This window comes from Oryza brachyantha, chromosome 2 (assembly GCF_000231095.2).
Source record: "Oryza brachyantha chromosome 2, ObraRS2, whole genome shotgun sequence".
Lineage (NCBI taxonomy): Eukaryota > Viridiplantae > Streptophyta > Magnoliopsida > Poales > Poaceae > Oryza > Oryza brachyantha.
In genome coordinates this window covers 969,347-990,187 of record NC_023164.2, presented here as the reverse complement: position 1 = coordinate 990,187, position 20,841 = coordinate 969,347, and the positions used below count along the sequence as shown (strand labels likewise).

The 20,841-nt window shown below is 37.2% G+C and overlaps 2 protein-coding genes across 2 annotated transcripts; both read right to left on the bottom strand.

Annotated features, from left to right (window-relative positions):
• Window positions 1-936: 936 nt before the first annotated feature.
• On the bottom strand, window positions 937-3,921 carry LOC102716095 (bax inhibitor 1). Its single transcript, XM_006646755.2, has 6 exons — window positions 3,675-3,921; window positions 2,732-2,875; window positions 2,508-2,599; window positions 1,570-1,756; window positions 1,313-1,468; window positions 937-1,193 (listed from the first exon to the last, which is right to left on the bottom strand). The coding sequence occupies exons 1-6, from the start codon at window positions 3,789-3,791 to the stop codon at window positions 1,140-1,142; spliced, it is 750 nt and encodes a 249-aa protein (XP_006646818.1). The 5' UTR covers window positions 3,792-3,921; the 3' UTR covers window positions 937-1,139.
• An 8,957-nt stretch (window positions 3,922-12,878) lies between these two features.
• LOC102715181 (AT-hook motif nuclear-localized protein 7) lies at window positions 12,879-18,231 on the bottom strand. Its single transcript, XM_006648202.3, has 5 exons — window positions 17,253-18,231; window positions 16,238-16,305; window positions 16,005-16,136; window positions 14,172-14,333; window positions 12,879-13,543 (listed from the first exon to the last, which is right to left on the bottom strand). Exons 1-5 carry the CDS (start codon window positions 17,710-17,712, stop codon window positions 13,247-13,249), a joined length of 1,119 nt encoding a protein of 372 aa, XP_006648265.2. The 5' UTR covers window positions 17,713-18,231; the 3' UTR covers window positions 12,879-13,246.
• Window positions 18,232-20,841: the final 2,610 nt, after the last annotated feature.

Genomic DNA, 20,841 nt, shown 5'->3' with positions numbered 1-20,841 from the left:
ATATATATATATATATATATTAACATACATATACATATACATATGATTCTAGGCCAGATTAGTAGGAATGCATAATGTGAAACAGAGAATAGGTAAAAACACGGGCTTCGTAGGAATGCATAAGCAAGAAAAATGGTTATAAAATAATGAGGTACTAAACAACCACGGGAATGACCATTTGAATAGAACCAAACATAAATCAGATGAGAGAGAGAGAGATTCAAACGAGAATTTTAAGAGGTTGGAATTTTTACTAACTTTTCTCCTAAATCTATATACATTGGACCATTCCGAGGGAATTTCATAGAATTCTGGAAGTACCAATCTTTTGTTTCAATCTTCAAAGGCTGGTGTAAGAACATTTTATATTGGATTATTAAATCCTAAAGCACCTACATAAAATCCTTTGTTCATTTGTTTCCAAGGAGGTGGATTGAATCTTAAATTTCCTACATAAATAATTTGTTTGGATGGATAAGGCGGCCTTGCCTCGGTAAGCTTCAGGTTACAAATGGAGGTTAATTGGTTCTCTCCCAGGGCAGGGATATTATAAGCGATTCGCTAATGTCCAAACTGATGAAAGTTTAGAGAATTGTGTTAATTTGACCGGCTCCAGTTAAAAACAAAATGCGTCAAACGAAGCGTGCTACCGTAGTTACCCTAAATTTTTAACTAAATTTAAATTTGCAGCACGTTACTGGCGTCGATTCTACGTCGAGCAGCGGTAAATGAAGACGCACACCGTGCAGTGCCAATAATCGTTTCATTCACTGTGCCCGTCGTACCGGGCGAAAGCACGCAATTCGTTGGGGTTCGCTTAAATCGTAATAAAGTACTATCTACTAGTACTAGTATATCAATCATCATCAATAGGAAGAACACACACACAAATTGGAGAGGGATCTATCACAAAATGCTTTTAACACTTTGTAACCATTTCAGAATGTGAGAAAGATCCCCGTCATGTATCATTGCTAGTATTTGCAAAAGCTACGACGACATAGTTGAGAAGATTCACACCGTATCAACAAAATGTAAAGAACTCAATTTTCACAACACCCAGATGAAGTGCGGCTCGGCCGTAGGTAGAGGTAGTAGCCGCAGTGGTGGTTCTATGTGCAGAGCGGGGAGAGAGACGCTCACGACCTCTTCTTCCTCTTCTTCTCCTCCGACTTGTCGGACGCGTTCTTCAGCTGCAACGGGAGACAGCGGCGTTCATCGTCAGTCGGCATTTCAAAAGCCAAATCAAACCGAATCGAATGGAGGCTATGTACGATGAGAAATTGAGCAGAAAGCTGACTCGGGTACTCACCATGATGACGAGGATCCGGACAAGGACGGCCACGAAGTCAGTGAAGAGGGTGAGTGCGTGCTTGATGTAGTCCATGTCACCGTGGTGAGCCCTCTCGATGATCTCCTGCGTGTCGTACACCATGTACCCCAGGAAGATCAACAGGCCAAAGTAAACCTGTAGAGAGAGCACCACACATGTATCATTGTTCAGCCAAAATATGGGTACATGTTTTTTTCTTGTTAGCATTGGACAAGAACATCACTCGAGTATCTCACCTCAAACATGAAGCTGCCGGTGGAGTGACCAAAGATGGATGCAGCAAACTGCAGCCAGAGCAGGATGGAGAGGCCAGAAGAGAGCAGACCACCAAGGTAGAGGTACTCCCTCCGCTTGGCAACGATGGCAGCGCAAGTGAAGCACCCGAATGCAATGGCAGTTCCAACAAATGCTGTCACAAGAATGCTGGTAGCACGCAGAGCAACAGACATATGATGACAGTCAGCACAAACAAAAAAAATGCAAGTCAAGGTGATCAACAAGAGAAAAGTTGCTAAGACAGTTGCACTACAAATTTGACAACCAAGACACAGACAGACAGGAACAATGAAATACCGCTTAGTACTGTAAAGCTTGACTTCATCATCATTCAGAAAATAGAATAAGACCAGGACAACCATGAAACAGGCCCAAACCCAAACCACAAGGCAACATCCACAGGACTACTAACATTAGTGATTTCCCAGGGACAAAGTAGGTAGTGCAGTCCTAGTAAACCATATGAATAGAGTCAATAGACAAACAGTATTATTAGGCAGGCCTAACTTTATGACAAATCAATTAATGATAATAATACCACCGCGCAGTATGTATTTACCCAAACTATTGGCAAACTTTGTTCTTGTAGAAGCTATTCAAAGAAAAACAATAGAATTTGACCAATTTCACAAGCAGAATTTGACCACTTTTAACCATGTGAACAAATTTAATGCTTCGAGAACAAACAGTCAATAGTCACTTTAATTCAAAGGTATCTGAACCACAGTAAATCCCACGAGCATCATGTCACACTCAACCCTTGACGTGTTGCCAACCATTATCACCAACTTGTTTGTCCACCATGTCATTTACAATTCCAAGTTACTTCTAAATCCACCAATCATGATCAGACAAAATGAACCATTTACTAAACAACAACATGGATAAGCTCATTTACCTTGGGTCAAAGTCTACAGCAAGCTTGATCAGAGGCCCAACTGAAGCCCCTTCCAGCAGGGCAGCGGCCAAGAGAAGCCCAAACCTCTTTCTCTGCTCAAAAGGGAACACAAAAAAAGTCAGCGTACCATGTATTTGACATTGTCAGTAAACCATACTTCCTGTGAACTTCTACAGAGGAAGCAATCTGAGTAATCAAGGTCAGCAGCAGAAGGCGAGACGAACCTCCTCATAGACAGGCACCGCGAACATCCAGGCGATGCTCCCCACGCACCCGAGCATGGTCAGCATCCCGCCGATGTTCAAGGCGACGTGCAGGTAAGCGCCCAAGGCCGACGCGGCCAGAGCAACACATAGTGTGAGGTAAACCTGCAGAGATATTCAGAATTCAAGTCATTATCGCAACCATCTAAGCTCAATTGACGCGTGGATATTAAGAAGCAAAACCATAATCAGTTACAACCTAAGGCATAAATATTGAATAGCATCCATCTCATGAACAATCTACAATTACAATTCTGTAGGACATTTAGGACATTCAGGCTTGCAGTGCTACCTGCTGTGCGGAATCAAACAGTGAATCAACCTATTCACAGACAGCTACTCAATCGAACAAATCAAATCTGTGAACAAAATTTATGCTCAATCGAGTAGCGTTTGTCGCATTTTGTCAACAGATAGCGTTGGATTGGTACATGTCCCATCAGAAACTACCCAAACCAACAACTCATTCCTAAATCTAATACCAAAACCAACGAAAACGGCGACTAATTAATCCCCATGGCTATTCCCAAACCGACGAGACTAGTCTCCAAAAGTTAGTTAACTGCATGCATCAATCTCATATTCTCATAGCACAAGCGCCGCGATTTCCCTAGGCAGTTCATAAATTAGTCATAAAAACTCCAACCAAAACCGCATTACGCCTAATTCTCTCTCAGAAAAAACGAAAGCCATGGATTCGGAGAGTTAAACACCCAAATCCATTGTCACGTCCCGCCACGGCGGGCGGAAAACCTAGAGCAGATCCATTTCCACGCCCTGCAAAACCTAGACCAGTAGCAACCAGCAACACCCGCCACGCCGCGAACCAAAACCGCCCGAAAGAAGAAAAAAAAATCCCCTCAAAAACCAGAGCGAGGCGGCAGGGAGGGAGGGAGGAACGTACGAGCTTGAGGTGGGACTGGACGGCGGGGGAGATCTGGCGGAAATTCTTCAGCGAGTCGTAGCCCCAGCCGCTGGCCGCCGCGCCGTACGCCGACGAGGTCGAGTAGAAGGCGTCCATCTCGAATCGAATCGAACCGCCTCGCACGCAAAGTGTGCGCAGATTTTTGTTTTGTCTCGTCTCTTTCTTCTTCGCTGGTGCTTCGAATCGTGCGATAATAAAACTAAAGAAAAAGAATGCGTTTGTGAGAGGGCAAGGCGAGGCAGGCGGGGTATATATATATATCGTGCGGTTCGCGGGTGGGGGCGCACGCACGGGACGGGATGTACGTTGCTTTGCATGTGTGGGAAGAGTAGACGAAGGATTCTGGAGCGCAAGGAAACGGGACGGTATTGTTTGGGTAGTTTTCGGGAAGGCTCGGCGCGTTAACGCGGTCCGGTGCCTCGCGACCGCTCCGGAACATTCTAGTTGACACTACAGGTATAGCACGTATATGTAGCGACGTACTCCTTCCGTCCCAAAATAAACCAATTTTTTATCTTTTATCTTTAATTTTTGACTATTCGTCTTATTTAAATTTTTTTACGATTTATATTTTTGTTTTTACTAGATGATAAATTATAAATAGTACTTTATGTATGACTGATTTTTTTTGATTTTCTGAAAATTTTTCAAATAAGACGGATGGTCAATCGTTGGACACGGAAACCGGATAATTTGTTTTTTAGACAGAGGGAGTATCTGGCTGGGTTTAAACAAATTAAATATGATTTTAATCTCTTTTTTTATTTATATTTTTTATAAAATTTTAGGAGATCTTCTTGAAAAATCTCGGTGGGAACTCTAATGACTTTAACGAAGGTAACTAGGACTCAAGCTCCCGCCACCCATGCTCTAATGGCTTTTTCGAATAGGTGGTAATGATTTTTCTTTTACTGTTAAAATTTATTTAAAATTGGGTAGGTTTAAATTTTTATAGATTTTGAGGTAATAGTCTTGGCTCATTACCCTCGTTGCATACGTGCACTATATATACTCGTTGACTTATATTTTAAATATAAGTTTGGTGATTTTGTTTAACTAGTACCATTATACATATATAAGAAAATATAAGTGGCATTTAAGATATCGTTAGTAATAATAATTTTTATAACAAAATAAATACCAATAATTATGTAATTTTTTGGATGAAATTAATGGTAAACATGCTTAAAAAAACAGTATCCAACATTTAAGTAAATCTGTAGTGACTACTTTAAAGCAGGAAACTGAGCTTAGGGGGTGTTTGGATCTCTCCTACTTTTTTTACTCCCTATCACATCGAATATTTGGACAGTAATTAGAAGTATTAAATATAGACTGTTAATAAAACTCATCACATACTCTGGACTATTTTGCGAGATGAATCTATTAAGCCTAATTAGTCCGTGATTAGCGAATGTGATGCTACCGTAAATATTTACTAATCGTGTATTAATAGCCTTAAAAATTTGTCTAATGGAATAGCATTTATTTATGCAATTAGTTTTGTTATCAGTTTATATTTAATACTCCTAATTAACGTCTAAACATTCGATGTGATAAAGAAAAAAAAGTCATGATCTAAACATCCCCTTAGATAAATGGTGGTACAAATAGTAGAGACATGTGACACATGGCATTTAATTTCATTATTGGTAGCATGTGATTTGTTACATTTTTTTGCATGGTAAACATGCACGAGCATTATCCTTCCTACCATGTGTTGCGGTTAATTAGGAGTACTCCACTATTTGTGATTTTGATAGAATGTCGTACATACCGGATTTATCTTGCCTGTTCATTTATACTTATTTTTATAAACTAACATCTAAAATCTGAAATCTAAATTTGAAATTGATAAGACTTTTTTTTATCATGCACTCTTTGTTTTTTTTCTTTACGTTTACGTTTAGATCGCTAAAAACACATATATCTAGGCTTAGGTTGCATTCTCCTGTATTTCTCGTATTTTTGCTTTTTTATGCATGTTTTTTAAGTTACCGAATATGCTGTTTTAAAATGTTTCTAAAATAGATTTTTATTATAGTAATAGCCAATTATATAGTTCATATCATGAAATGACTACTTACAAATTAATAAATTTTCGTTCTCATCCAAATCTGGAAAAGAACGCATCCGTAGGAGTAGTACTGGTACATTTTTGTTTGGAACGGCGATGTTTCAATGGACGAGACGAGTCGACGACCCCTGCGCGACCAACGCAAACGCGCATGCCGGCGCGGCCCCGTGGGCGATCAGCGGTGACGCAAAGCCAGCTCAATGCGGCCAATGGATGAGCGCCACGTGGCACGGCGCACGTAGGTGAGGGAAGCTTCGCGGGTGGTCGCGCGCTACGGGGAGCCGTCGTCCACTGGACTGGCGGTAATGCTTGCTTCCCCGACGCTTTTGCCTTCTCTTTCTAGAGCTGGCCTGGCCCCACCTTGCAGTGAGACCAACCCGTCCATGAGTTTATCTGCTGCTCTCTCACTCTAACATAAAAATAGAGTATATGATGATTGAGAAAATATTACTCTAACATATACTTTATATCATCCTTCAAAATAGAGCATTATTCATACGGAAAAAAACCCCAAATATGTATGTTTTCTCTGATCACTTCATAAAATATCTCAACATCTAATTAAAAGAGGATAGAATAATAATAACATAAGAGAAGATAGTTGTAAAATATTAATGTATATATAATTGAATATGGATATTTTGTTGAAATAATATTTCATATGAACAGAGAATATATTTTGAATGGTCATTCAAACAACAATATGAATGGTCAAATTTAGATAAGCTGTCGAGAATGCTCTAATATAATTATATTTCTAACACTATATCACTAAATTAGTTATGAGAAAAAATATTTAAATATCTTTCATTAAGTAAAAAGATTTATGAAGTGAGAGGTAGATAGAAGTAAAATGTAAAGAGATTTGAATATAAATTGATTAATGGGATAAGTTGTACTTCACAAATATGTTTTTTATGAGATAAAAATTAAATTCTAAAATATAATTAATGGACATAGATAGTACTAATTATCTCCCTCTTGCTTTGCTATTTCCTCACCTGGTTTCATGGTTTGAATTTTCCGTGTTTAGCCAGGATAAATTTGTAGCTCATTTCCCCCAAGATGATTAATGTTTTTTAATTATGCGAGAACTACGGTTCTTCGTAGAAATTCCAGAGATAATGTGGAAAAGTAAATTTAAAAGACATTTTTTATCGCGGTCTCCGTTGTTGGTACTATCAACGAAGTCCTTTTACATTTTCTTGTACAACAAGTACCCACCATCAGACTTTTAATATACAAGCTAGGTTTGACCATATTTTAGTAAAATAATCACCTAATTATATATTTTGTGTGATTTGTTTTATTACTAAATGTTGTTTATACATGACTTCTATTTTTATATTTACACAAAATTTTGAATGGGAAAAATGATTAAATGAAAAGTTAATAATGTCATCTATTAAAAGAGGAGAGCATTTGTTTATTTATACTACTAACTCAACTAATGGTATGAAGTAACTTTATGTACGGGTATGAAGCACCTTTCTCTACTATTAGAACTTATAAATCAACAGCTTTGATCATTTCTAACATATATAAATGATACAGATAGTAAATAGGATAAAGACTTTTAAATTCTTAAGAGGATATCCTCTCGTGTCGTGTATTTTATCTAAATGGTTATAAAAAATTAATAAAAAAATTTAATATGTGATATAACACTACACAAAATATATGAGGTCAAATTTAACTTCTATAATTTGCAAAACAAACATGACTCTAAATAGGGATTAGTGTGTGTACCAGCAGAGAGAAACGTAAACATATATAGCATGCAGGAAATTTCGCGTGAGCAATTTAACAAACGATGTAGAGATTCTGAGCAATCGCATCTCTTATTTGCCGGCGTTCATCTTATTGGCATCTATATATAGCAGCCGTCTGCTATAAGTACTATATATCGACCGATAGATCTTGAAATGATGTGTTACTTTTTAATGTATATATGCGTATAACCTACTACCTCAGTTTTAGAATATAACATGTTTGAATTTTTTGGTTGCACTGTTTGACCATTCGTCTTATTCAAAAATTTAGTATAAATATAAAAAGTGATGTCGTGCTTAAAGTTTTTTTATAATAAAATAAGTTACAAACAAAATAAATGATATTTTCATGATTTTTTGAATAAGATAAATGAATAAACATTATAAAAAAAAGTCAAACATTAAACGGGGTAGTAGTACCGATCGACTAGCACTTCAATCTATCATAGTGATGACGGCTAATATATTTATATATAATTACAATCGAACCGTGTATTTTTCAACAGAAATTTTATCATTTCAAAAAAAATATCCACGAAGGCTATTTCTAGAGACAACAGAGGCCCAAGTCGACCATCCATGGAAATGGAAATAGTTCCATTTCCAATCTATAAATATCTATTTTTAAATGTGATCGGCTAAAACAATTAGATGATCATCACTTGTACATTTTTCTTATGAATTGTTTGTGCAGCCAGAGGACCGTAGGTGAAAATTACTTTTTACGGTGAAGGATAGATATTAATTCACTCTTATACAATTATGCAACTTCTAGCTAGGAATACTATTATATGCTTAATTATGATTATAGTAAATCAAATCTCTTTAACTGATTTCACGCATACAAAATTGACTTGATCAATGCATATATAGCTAGAGGTCCCAAGAAAAGTACGAGTCTCGTTTTGTTTTGAAGCTTAGACGAAGGCACCCAGCTGCAGTTTCTTGCCTTTTCGTTGTATATATATAGATATTTCTAGCTAGTAACTCTGTTTGATAATCAGTTTCTGAGTTTCTGAGAATCTGGAAAAACCCATAAATCCAGCTTCTCGAGCTTCTAGATTATTAGTTCATTTTTCAGAATCTGTAACTACAAGTTATACGCCGTTTAGAGCAGTTTCTGGCAAAAACAGCTTTTGGAAAAACTTCCCCCATCCAAACAAGCCCTCAGCTCGCGTGCATATACACAAGACGCGAAGGATTCCAGTTTTAAATTTCCAAATGAACTGCGCGTGCAACGAAACGGATGATCCATGCACCTGGCATGTAAACTTCGCACGACTTGCATGCATTCTACTTTTCACAGCTTTATATGAATTAATAATATTAAGTGGCAAGATTAATACTATATTAATTGCCCACCTCCTCTTTTTTCTTCTCATGTGCCCTTCGAAAAAGTTGTGTCGCCTTTTGTATTTATATTCTTAATTTGCGTGGCCAAAATCCGCCATGTGGAGCTAACCTTGTTTGATGTAATATATTCAAGTGATACACTTACCCTCTGACCAGTCAAAAAAAAAACTCCACGCCATCGAGTTTTGATGAACTTTAACCATTTATCTTATTTAATTTTCTTTATAAACATTTAAAATAATAAGTCGATCATGCTTAAAAAACTTTTACTAACAAAACAAATTACAACAAAAAATAATAATTATATATTTTTAATCACGTTGACACAAAGTCAACCATATTAGTTAATTAAATAAAAGAGGTAGGTACTAATTGGCTGAAGAATTCAGCTGCATTCTTTACACAAGATTTTTCTTAATTTTTTTCTCGGGTTTTATCCGTATACTTCTTAAACTACTAAACGGTATTTTTTTACCAAAAGTTTCTATATAGAAGTTTATCACCTTTCATTCTAAATCAGCTTTGTATTAGCTAATTTCATCGTTAACACCATTAAATAATTCTAAAAAGGATAATCTTTCATATTTCATTAAAAATATCTAAAAGAATACAGCCAGGCGTTGCCGTGATGCTGCCCTAGACTCTCTAGCTTGTACGTAGGTCGATCTTCTTAAATTGATCTTCTTAATTTCTTGTGGGCGTCTTATCTTTTTCTACGAGCTGAGCCACCACCTGCAGATTGAGTGCTTCCTCAGTTACCAACTATTTCAACACCTAGAAAGAAATACTACTCAGATTTAGTATAATAATTTCAGTTGCATGCAAAGAAAGTCTTGGTCGGGTGAGACATTAATCGATCGTCGCATACATGGTTAATTAATTAATATTCAGCAATCTGATCAGCCACACTCTCCTGTACGGTGGGTCATTCACATGAGCCCCTGCAGCTATAGCTAGGAACTTCTCCGAACGTGCATCTATCAACTGATCGATTGACATATATCGATTTAGGGTGTGCTTAGTTTGCGAAAATTTTTGGGTTAGATGTTACATCGGATATTTGATCGGATGTCAAAAGACTATTTCGACGACTAATTAAAAAACTAATTACATATGGTGTCAGGAAAACATGAGGCAAATTTTTGTCTAATTAATTTGTTATTAGCACATGTGAGGACTGTAGCTGTTATGGCTAATTTGGACTAATTAGGCTCACAATGTTCGTCTCGCAAATTCCTTTTAAACTATGTAATTAGTTATTTTTAATTATATTTATTGATCTATACATATGTCTAAAAATACAATGTGATAGGTGAACTCGAAAATTTCAAGAACTAAATAAAGCCTTAATTTATCCATTAGCTATCTTTTTTTCTTGCTGTCTCTCTCCCGGTGAGTATAGTATTGATAGTCGTGCGTGCACGGTAATAAAGTACCTGAAGAATTGGTGGTGTGATGGGGAAGTTATGGATAAATAGGTAAGTGCGTGATAAAAACCCGTAGAATATGACCACGGGTTTAGAAATATAAATTGATTGATATATGTAAGCATATACTATAGGTTTTTTTATCATTTTTAAAAATATCTTTAAGGTATCAAAAATTTTAGTGCAAAATTTTAGAACCTTTAAGATACATTATACCTCCTTGAGATACTAAACTTTTAGATATTTTTTAAGGATATTAAAAAAAGCTCTATACTATATAGCTCGTACATGCATGCACTCAGGGACAGTACCAGGCGTGAGGCAGCTTATGCTGGAGCCCCACGTCTGGCCTAAAAATCATATTAAAAAATTATTTTTTTGGTTAAAATTTATTTAAAAGATTTATATTTTATTGTTAAGCACTAGGCTTAATAAATTTTTGTTTCCGCACCTCCGTGCACTTGTGGTAGAAATGTGGAAGAGAAAACTAAGTAAGGCCCTACCCGGCTGCCTTAGGCTGCTCAGCTGCTACGACTATGCTTTGCTGCAGTGGATGGCTTTCAAGCAGCCCCTGTGAAAAAAGAGCTTCCAAAGGAGAAGAGAAGGGAGAGATATTGTTTTTTCAATAATGGAATTCAATTTGATCTCAACATCGATCGAAGATGCTACTGGTAACCATGCATCTTCGGTTTGGATTGTAGCCTTGTAGGGGATGGATGATTATTTTGATTTTACGATACTTATCCAACGACAAAAATGAATGATGAGTTAAATATTTACCTATGTTTTATACTGTAAGTTTTTCTAGCTTTGCCTAAATTTATTTATTGATGAATGTATATAATTTATATATGTGTCGAGATTTATTAGCGTCTATATGAATCTAGCCAATGCTAGAAAGTCTTATATGACGAAACGGACGGAGTAAAAGTTAAAAGATAGATTTTAAAAATATCTAAATAAATTTCTATATATAAAGTGAAAAACACATTTTTTAGCTGCTTGATTAATATATTCACAATAATACAATACTAATTAATGGTCCAAAATAAATTTGGCACTGTAAACAACAAACGTATGCTAGAAAAAACCCTACGCTAGTTGATGAGTGATGCATACCGGCAGTTGCGTTAAGTTATCCGGCAACTTACAAAGTATTACCCCACGTCACATAATAAGTATAACTATTAATTTAAATTTTGACTATAGGATCGCAATTATTATACAACGGAGATAATAACTTACAATTTCATCTATATTGTGTTTAATAGATATCACCGTTAACTTGATATATATTTTATCCTTTGTCTTATTAAAAACTTTGTAAAATATAGGCGAAATTTAAGTTAAAGTTATTCTCAGTGATTTAATCTAATTATAATAAATAAATGATAATTATAAAAAAAATTTAAATAAGATAAATGGTCAGGTATTTATAAAAAAATCAATTAGATCATCCACGGAGCACAAAACCAGCAACCGGTGCGTTGACCATATTAATTATTGGAGGTGGTGCATACCATTCACTTTTGACAAAACATTGACAAACTATAAAGTGCCCATGGATCGACTGTAAACGGCAAAACCGGAGAACGCTGGTAACAACTGCGCATTTACGGTCTTCTTTAGTTTTAGAAATAAATGACAGCCGACAGTGCGATGTTTTATACTATTGAAATAGCAGGAAAAAGTTTAGAAACTATATTTTTAAGAACTGAAAGAAATTTACAGGTATTTTAAAAAGGATTTGTTCATTACAAAGAAGGTCTAAAGTTTCACCTTACCTGTCCATCGGGCTGGGTTTAATTAAATGGGCTTTCAGATCGTTGCTATCACCGTGTCAGTTCAGCTAGAAGCACCCGGGGGGAGGGGGGGGGGGGGTATTGTTTGCTTATTTAGGGAAAATGACAAATATGAATTGTTAGAAAGTACAAAAGAGACCGAGCAAAGAGAAAGTAAAGAAAGAAAGAAAATAGAGAGATGGATTCATGGATTCCATGAATCCTTTATAAAGGAAAAAGGATGATTATAACTATTTATAAAAAAGAATAAGTGTGAACATGATGCGAAAACACTCCGTTAGTGAAAAGGTGTCCCTTCATAATAAGGGTAAACATATCCTACTATGAAGAGGTGTCTATTCATAATAGGATTAATTAACACATGCTAATTGATCATCTATATATCTTATTTCTTAACATGAATGATGGGTTAAATATTAAAATTTAAAAGATAGATTTAAAAATATTTAAAGAATTTTTATATATAAAGTTTTGAAAACACATTGTTTAGCAGCCCGATTAATATGTTCACAATAATACAATACTTGTTAATTGTTTGCTTATTTAGAGAAAAATGACATATTTACAAATAAAAAAGTATTTATGAATATAAATTGTATATATGTATTGTTAACGATCTAGAAATTAATGCTAGAAAATAACTACGATAGAAAACCCTAAAATCTACTCCAAATAAAAAAATCAAAATTTGACTTATAAGTATAGACAAAAGCGAAAAGCGAAAAGAATGAGACTTCCAAATTATAGGAACTAACTGCACTGCACATATCATAAACATCACATGCAAACTGATGCCCAGCACCTGTATGCAAATACAAACTATAAGGACATCAATCATGAGATAAAAAAAAAGAAGATTTAATTATATCTTTCCACCGTTACAGATTAATGGATAAACCAATCCACGACGAATGGTGTGATAATTTCTTCCACTAACATTTAATTTAATTGCACCACTGATTTAATTATAAGGGGGGCTGCTGATCTGACGACGACTGATCGATGGATGGTACGAAAATTTTTCATATCTGCACATGCATTTCAGGAACCTAACACAAACTTCAACACCTGCAATGCAACTATGCAAGCTAGCTGATTAAGCTAGCAATGCAAAGCTCCGTCAGGCTCCGGCGACCGGGACTTTGGCCTCCGACGACGGCGTCTTCCTCGCCGCCGCCTCAGGCGCCGGCGGCGTCGGCGCCGTCCAGTTCTCCACCCTGAACGCCGACGTCGAGTTGGCCTTCGCCGTCGCCGCCGACCGCGGCTGGCTGCCGCTGTAGGAGTCCTCCATGTGATCGCCGCTGGAGATGGTGAAGCCGACGGCCGGCGGCGGCGGCGGCACCGCCGTGATCTCTATGACGGGCTTCTTGGCGTTCTGGTCCAACTGATAGCTCGGGAGGAAGCTTCCTACCACAACCTGACGGAAACAGCAATCGATCACTCAATCAGGTTGTTGCCAACACCAAGCAAGCAAGCACGGATGAGCACGCCATTCAGGAGTAAAATAATCTGAATATCAATCACAAAATCCATGGAGCTTAAGGCAATGCTCCCTGTTTGTGACAGATTATCCATCCGACTATTGTTGTGGATTATCACTTGGTTATAGGTATTCATTAAATGTTTTTTTTTAAAAAGACCTTAACAAATAGCTTCGAACGAACGGTCTAAACAATAAAGTCGGAGATAGTTTTCTAAATGTAATTTTAGGGTCATGTAGCAAATAACCCAATAGCAATAATTTGGTAAAATAGATGATTATGGATTAGAGCTGATGGGTGATCTACTTAATTATAAAGATGAATTAAATATTATATATTATAAATAGAACAAATAGCTTGTAAAAAGTGGGTGATCTACTTGATTATAAAGATGAGTTAAATATTAAATATTATAAATCGAATAAATAGCTTGTAAAAAGTGGGTGAAGCAGTGGAACAGAAGAAATGGTTTCTTTTCGAGAAAACGTATATTTGCAGAAGTGTGGATCAAATGAGCTGTGGCAGGTGGATAATCTGAAAAGAATGGGCCCTAAAATGGTTCACCTGCACAGGGCTTGCTGCCACAAGGAGACCAGCAACTCCACCGCCAATGACACGGCCGTCCGTGGCCGCCAATGAGACGCTCATTCCACCGGAGCGGCTTCGCGTTCCACCACAATCAGTTGGCGTGAATGATCCGGATAGGGAGAGTAGCTCAAACCGGCCCTAAATTAACAGCAACATCAATCAATTAGTAATTTAGAGAGAAAAGTTTCAATTAAGTTCTTTGATACAAAAGATAAAACATGGTTATAGATACATATGTGATCAAAAGACTGGAACAATTCTTGCATATGGAGAGTGGACAATGCGCACAATGTGATTGAAATGAACGTTTCACAAGGATTGTTTAATTTAATCAATATCTAGCATGTACAGTATATAAATAAGGGGGAATTGTACTGCAGGTTGGACTTAAGTTTGTTCAAACAGTAGATATGCGTGTGTGGAAAAGCTAGATAGATTGGAACGTTTCCATTGTCTACAAATACTTTTCACTATCAAGTACTGACAATGTACGCCTGGATGCATATGTACGTATGAAATACACAATTTCCATGTAAGTTCTTCAGGTGGCCTCTTGTTAGTTTCCACCTAGTTTCCTTGCATTTTTCCTTTCATTATGTTGTAGAGTGGACAAAGCAATATTATTTTGGGTCATGGAGAAGTCCTGATCATGACCACTACTAGACCCATATACTCAAATCAAATCATATGAATTATATATTATGATGTATGGCCGACATGTTTCAATTTTCAACTGCTCTTTTTTTATAAGAAAAATCTTCACTCGAGGTGTCGGACATTTCCTCCTCTTGTAGTTCATATGCTCCTGTTGCTAAGCCCTTGAAAGTGGCCACATTTTACTGGCCTTCAGGAGTACAGTAGTCTATTATGCTTTGAACTTTGAGGTTGTGTTCCTTTTGGCTTATGGACTGTGGAGTTTCATAGGTACGCTTCTCTTCTAAACAGTATGATTTTTGCAAAAGACATAACAAAAGTTTCTTCTTCATCATTTCTTACGATTTTTAATTCAAATTTTCAAATTTCTAATATTTAATTCACGTGTTTATGCCCTCGAATAATTGTCATAAACTCAGTTTCATCCATCATCTATAAAGAATGCTATTTCCTGGTAGCTGAGGAACTGTTGAAGCCATATCCGTTTACTGCTTTGATTGTTTGACACTTCACTGGACTAAAAAATAGTGTTCGTTAAGACCTTAAACTATTCATCATTTCTAACAGTAATGCTATCTTAATGTGTTTTATCAGAACTGCACACGCACAAAAACCAAAATCAGGACTCCAAAGTAAAAACTGTCTTTACTGCACCCTTTGGAAAGTTAGAATGTCTCCACAGGAATCTCATTGTTTGGTTTTGGGCTCTTCTTGTGAACTGATATTGTTTAAGGATACAGTTCATGCCCAGATTGTAAAGAACAAGGATTAAAGAAATAATCAGTTTTCACATAATAGAACAGGGACCGTATGCTGAAAACCACATGCCTAGAGCATTTGTCTAGCTAATAAGCTCAATTAAATTAAACCACATAAATTCTCAACTTGCAATACTCGCTATACCAAAACTCCAATGCCACTGAACATTGGCTGCATGCCTGCATTCATGTTTGGCAGGATCACAAAGCCACAATAAGAATATTCAAAATATGGTAGTATAGAAAGGTTTATTTAGTAAAGCGCAACAAACAATATGAATTTTCTTGCTCTGCTTGTACGATATGCAAGTGATTTACCTGTTTTGCATATTATAGAAGAAGAGCAAGAAATGGACAAGCAAACATGGATAATAATTTGGAGGCGCAAAGAACAAACCTCATAAGTCACTGTACCACCTAAGGTATCTTGCTGACGCAATGTGACATTTGAAATCACCCCATTAGCGGACAGAATGCAAATTGCCCTTGGACCTTGTTGGGAGAAAGATATGACCTTCATATTAACATCCTGGCATAACAATGGCAACACCACAAAAGCAAATTTAGCAGATAAATCAATTAAGATTGTGAGAACAAGAAGAGAAACACAAACATCCAGTGGCATCTTACCTCGCCCGCAGCAACGTTAATGATATGAGGCGTGAAATTTGCACCAGAAGCACATGCTACCAATTCACCTGCCCACCAACGTAGAGGTTAGCACAAAGGTTCTTAGCTTTGAGAGGCAATTTTTCAAGACATCATGCATTTCACACATCTTGCAACAGTTGTATTTTTATCAAGCATGGAGGCAAAATTCTATCCTTGAATAAATTTCAATGTATTGTAGGCTCATAATGTCAGGTGCACATGATAGCACAATTACTTGTAACAACTCTCTGCAACTAACTAATGCATACAAAATAGTAGTATTTTTCCACATGCACACCTTATCACCTACGGTCCTACGGAGTATATAACAACTCTGTTCAACTAATGCATAAAAAAACAGTATTTGCAGTTAAAAGAACACCAGACAAACACTAGATTCAAACACAGCAACCCAATGGTCATCCTCGTCCATGGTTATCCTTGCAACCCTAACCAAACAGGTAGGAAAAGACTGTACTCATCACAACTGAAGGTGTTATGATAAATTGAATTCTCACAACCGTTTCTCCTAAAACTCAGCCCAAGGCTTTCGATACAGTACTAGGCTTCCCTACCAAATTCATCAAGCTTTGTAAAACTACTAGGGTGAGATCACAACTCACAACCTGAAGCCTGAAAGCCCAGGTAGGACACTGAAAGTCTGAAGTGAAACCCAACCATGACACACTAGGCAGCACCAAGGTGGTACTAGTAGCATCTGGAACTGGTCCAAGCAGAACCTGAAGGCTGAAAGCTGCAGGCCTCTTTCAGTTCACCTACCTAGACTAGATCAGTAGACAGTCCCTGTCTCTCTTCTAAGCTTGTCTCTCTCACCAGTCACCACCCAACCAAGCTCCAACTAAACAGGCTTATCTTTTGTACTAATACAGTACAGAAAAAGGGTTAGTCTTTCACCTGAATTAGACGAAATTATGGCGAAATTTCACAAAATTTAGAGAGGACGTATTGAGCTGAGGCGAGAGGAGTTTTATACCTAGCGGCCCGAGCGTCGTTTGGGTGGCCGGCGACGACACGACCACCGCGGCGGTGGGCGTGGCGGCCGTCACAGCCATCGCCACCGGCGACGCGCGGCTGACGAACCCCACGGGGCGGCCCCTGCCCCGCTTCATGACGGCGCCCACCGCCGCCGCCGGCGTGTAGTGGCCCCCTCCCGAGTCGTCCGGCACCGACGCCGAGATCGGGGTCGCCTTCAGCGGCCGCAGCAGGCTCCCGTCCGGCCCGTACTTCCTCGGCCGCCCCCTCTTCCTCTTCCCGTCCCCTCTCCCAGCCGCCGGCGCAGCCACCGCGACTGGAACAACCGCCGCTGGCGGCTGAGAACTTGCCACCGGCGCCGCCGCCAACGCCACCGGCGCCGCGGACTCCGCCTCCGGCTCCGGCTCCATCTGCGCGGCCGCCGCCGGCGAGGCCGCCGTGGTCTCAGTCGCGGGCTCCATGACAACTCCTATCTCTCCCCTCCTCGGCCCGCGACCATCAGAGATCACCTCTGCTTCTTCCCGCGAGTGCGATCAAGAACAACCCAGACAGCTCCAATTCAAACCCCCCGAGCTCGAACCACCGCACCAGAATTCGAACCGCAAAACCTGGAGCGCAAACGCAGGGGCCACCGGAGCAGTTCTCCGGCGAACTCTCGCCGGCGAGGAATTCAAGAACAGAAGCGACGGGAGAGAAGAGGGAAATGAAGGGAAGAATGGAGATGGAGAAATGCAAGATTAGGAAATAAAAGGGATCGATCGGTTTTAATTTAATTTTAAACAAACGAAAAAAATAGCAAATGGATGGGATTTTTTAAGAGTTTTTGGTTTGTTTGGTTTGGTGATTGGTTTAAATTAGTGGTGTTTTTTAAGAGGCAAAATAATGGTGGGGCTTATTGTTTAATGCTTTTCTTGTTTTGTTTTGTGTAGGGAACGTTTTTTATTCTAGGTGGTGCTAATTTCGAAATATGCGGTGTGACAGGGAAGTAGTTTATGGTTTTCTGATGGTTTTTGTGGCCAAGTCCCTATTAACTACAGAAATTAGATATATATTAGAAAAGTAGTTTCTATGGTTGAATTCTTCCTTCCACAATTTGTCTGCCGATGTTTGCAAGGCTTGTTGGAATATAGACTTTGTCAGATACAATTTCTTTCGTAGAATATGGTGTTTTTTCTAGAATTTTTGTTTTAGTATGGAAATTTGATTATCAATATTTAAAACTAATTTTGTAAAATAATTGAATTCAAAATCCATATAATGACATTGAAGTACATTTATTACCAACATATTCATTGTACGGTTCTTTCTCTAGATTATTCTTGTTTTTTTCTGACTTTTATACGCCACACTTTTCAACATGTTAAACTACTTTTTTTATAAAAAGAATATGATATTTTAAAATAAAATTTTAACTTTAAAATAACTAATTCTATCGTTAACATTGTTGAATGTTTATCAAAAAATCATATAATATTTTATCTTTGGCTAGAAATGAATATGACCAAAATGCCACTAAAATCAAAACCAGTAAATTCGAAAAATGTTGTAACACCCAAAAAAGACGGTATCAGTTACTACGAGAAAAATAACGTATGGCGTACATTTTAAATGTTATATTTGACCATATCCATAATTAGAAGCAATTAACGCATTGCTTGTTTTAGAAATACACTATTTGTTAATTGTTTATCTGTTAGTAGGTGTTAAAAATGGATATTCGTAAATCATTTTGTAGAAGGGGATGTGCTCTAAATTGCCTCCGGAAAGTATTTAATAAAAATGGATATATGTATATTTGGACATGGCTGATGTAATAGATTTCGTACATAGTTTATTTCTTATTTTACTCTTTTTATATATTCAATCTAACTCAACAATAATATGGATCAGAACCCGGAAAAAAAAGTAGAAGAAAGAATCCCAAAACTAGGCGGTCGTCATGCCAGTTCTTCCAGAAATCGTAAAGTATTCAGGTGTGTTTTTGCAAAAGAGTCTTTTATATTGTTATTTCTTTTTCGAAGGCAAATTTTATAATCTCCTTCACGATGGAGTCATTAAGATATGAACCCAAAGGAAAGACGTGGAAAGCAAAAGTATGACTTTAAAATTTTTAACTAAAAATGTACGAATTTTCTATTGAAATTTAATCGGTGGAAAAGGGCCTCTTGCCCACTATTGACTATTTCTTGTCAGATTAAAAAAATATGAAATGATTTGTTATATAATCGTGGAAAATTAGCCATGAACTTGTGAGGTAACTACGCACTTACCCGTCCATAGTATTGATAAATAATTTTTTTATGTCAACGCAAAATGATTTTATCAGATGAATGATAAACATTACCGACACAGCTGAAATTATTTCATTTTCATATCCTGTTTCGACCATGTTATCAACTAGCTAAAGTCAAGTTGTTGGTTCTGACCATAAGATATATCATTGTGGCAGTTGGATATGATGATCTATATTATTATTTGATTAGCTTAGATCGATGATAACACCTTGTAATCAATAAATATATAAATATATAATTCAGCTTTGCACAAGAAAGGTCAGTACATGACAAACCAGCTTTCGCACAAGTGGCAAGCCATTGCACGATAATCACAAGTGATTAACCATATTTCAATCTTTTTATTAAAAAAACAAAGGGACCATATTTCAATTTGCAAACAAATTTTCAACTGTTCTACCCTAATAAACTCTAGTGGTCTGAAAAAGGAGGGGCAGATTAATTAAGCTGAATGCTAATGCCGTTAAATCAGGTGCTTTGTCTGAAGAATCCTGACCAGTGCATTCATACAAAAGGAAAGAGTAACGAGTCAACCCAAGTCAACTCAAAGCCAGACCCCTAGTGAGAAATTATTCTTGTATATTGTGGTGGCATTTTAGCTCTTCAGAGCTGTGGAAAATAGATTCAAGAATTATAGCATTTCATTTAAATTTCAACCAAATTCGATAAAATGTTTCGAACAAACATGCCGTGCATGACGTGTCTTCATGAAAAATTATAAAAATGAATTCAGTAAGGTTCGCTGCACAATCTTTCAAATAATAAATCAAAAGAAAAACTGTAATGGTTGAGTTTTATTTTAACCTCAGAATATGCCACCATTTTAGTCTACTATATTGTATATGTATTTAAATATATTGTCCAGTGCGTATATGCCCAATTACTTTATAATTTATCCGGGAAGAGTGTAGAAGCACTTAACTATATATAACTACGATTTCCAAAGTGTGTTCACATGCATTTGGGCCCATTTTATTGTGCCTATATTATATTATTAGCACACACAATAAGATATATTGTAGTTATGTAGACATAATTTGACTGTATTAATTTTTTATTTGGGGGGCACATTTTGACTTATTTGATACGGTATATAGGACAAAAGGGCAGCACGCTGTTTTAAAAGGAATTACGGATTTGTGCGATCTAGGGCAACAATATACAATGCAGCTTTAGTTGGTTTGATGTTGTATTAACGGTATTAAAATATTTTTACGATGGTATTTATATCATCGATTGCGTGGTATTGTTGCCATGACGATAAGCTTCAGAGATGTGATCCGTTCCAAATCAGCC

Bases quoted from the DNA above. Each gene is read 5' to 3' on its own strand.
- LOC102716095 (XM_006646755.2), bottom strand. From the start codon at position 3,791: ATGGACGCCTTCTACTCGACCTCGTCGGCGTACGGCGCGGCGGCCAGC. The intron at 2,876-3,674 runs GTACGTTCCTCC...ATATCTCTGCAG, and splicing joins TCCAGTCCCACCTCAAGCTC to GTTTACCTCACACTATGTGT. The intron at 1,757-2,507 runs GTAAATGAGCTT...GCGTGCTACCAG, and splicing joins GCTGTAGACTTTGACCCAAG to CATTCTTGTGACAGCATTTG.
- LOC102715181 (XM_006648202.3), bottom strand. From the start codon at position 17,712: ATGGAGCCCGCGACTGAGACCACGGCGGCCTCGCCGGCGGCGGCCGCG. The intron at 16,306-17,252 runs GTATAAAACTCC...GTTGGTGGGCAG, and splicing joins AACGACGCTCGGGCCGCTAG to GTGAATTGGTAGCATGTGCT. The intron at 14,334-16,004 runs GTTTGTTCTTTG...CTGTTAATTTAG, and splicing joins GTGGTACAGTGACTTATGAG to GGCCGGTTTGAGCTACTCTC.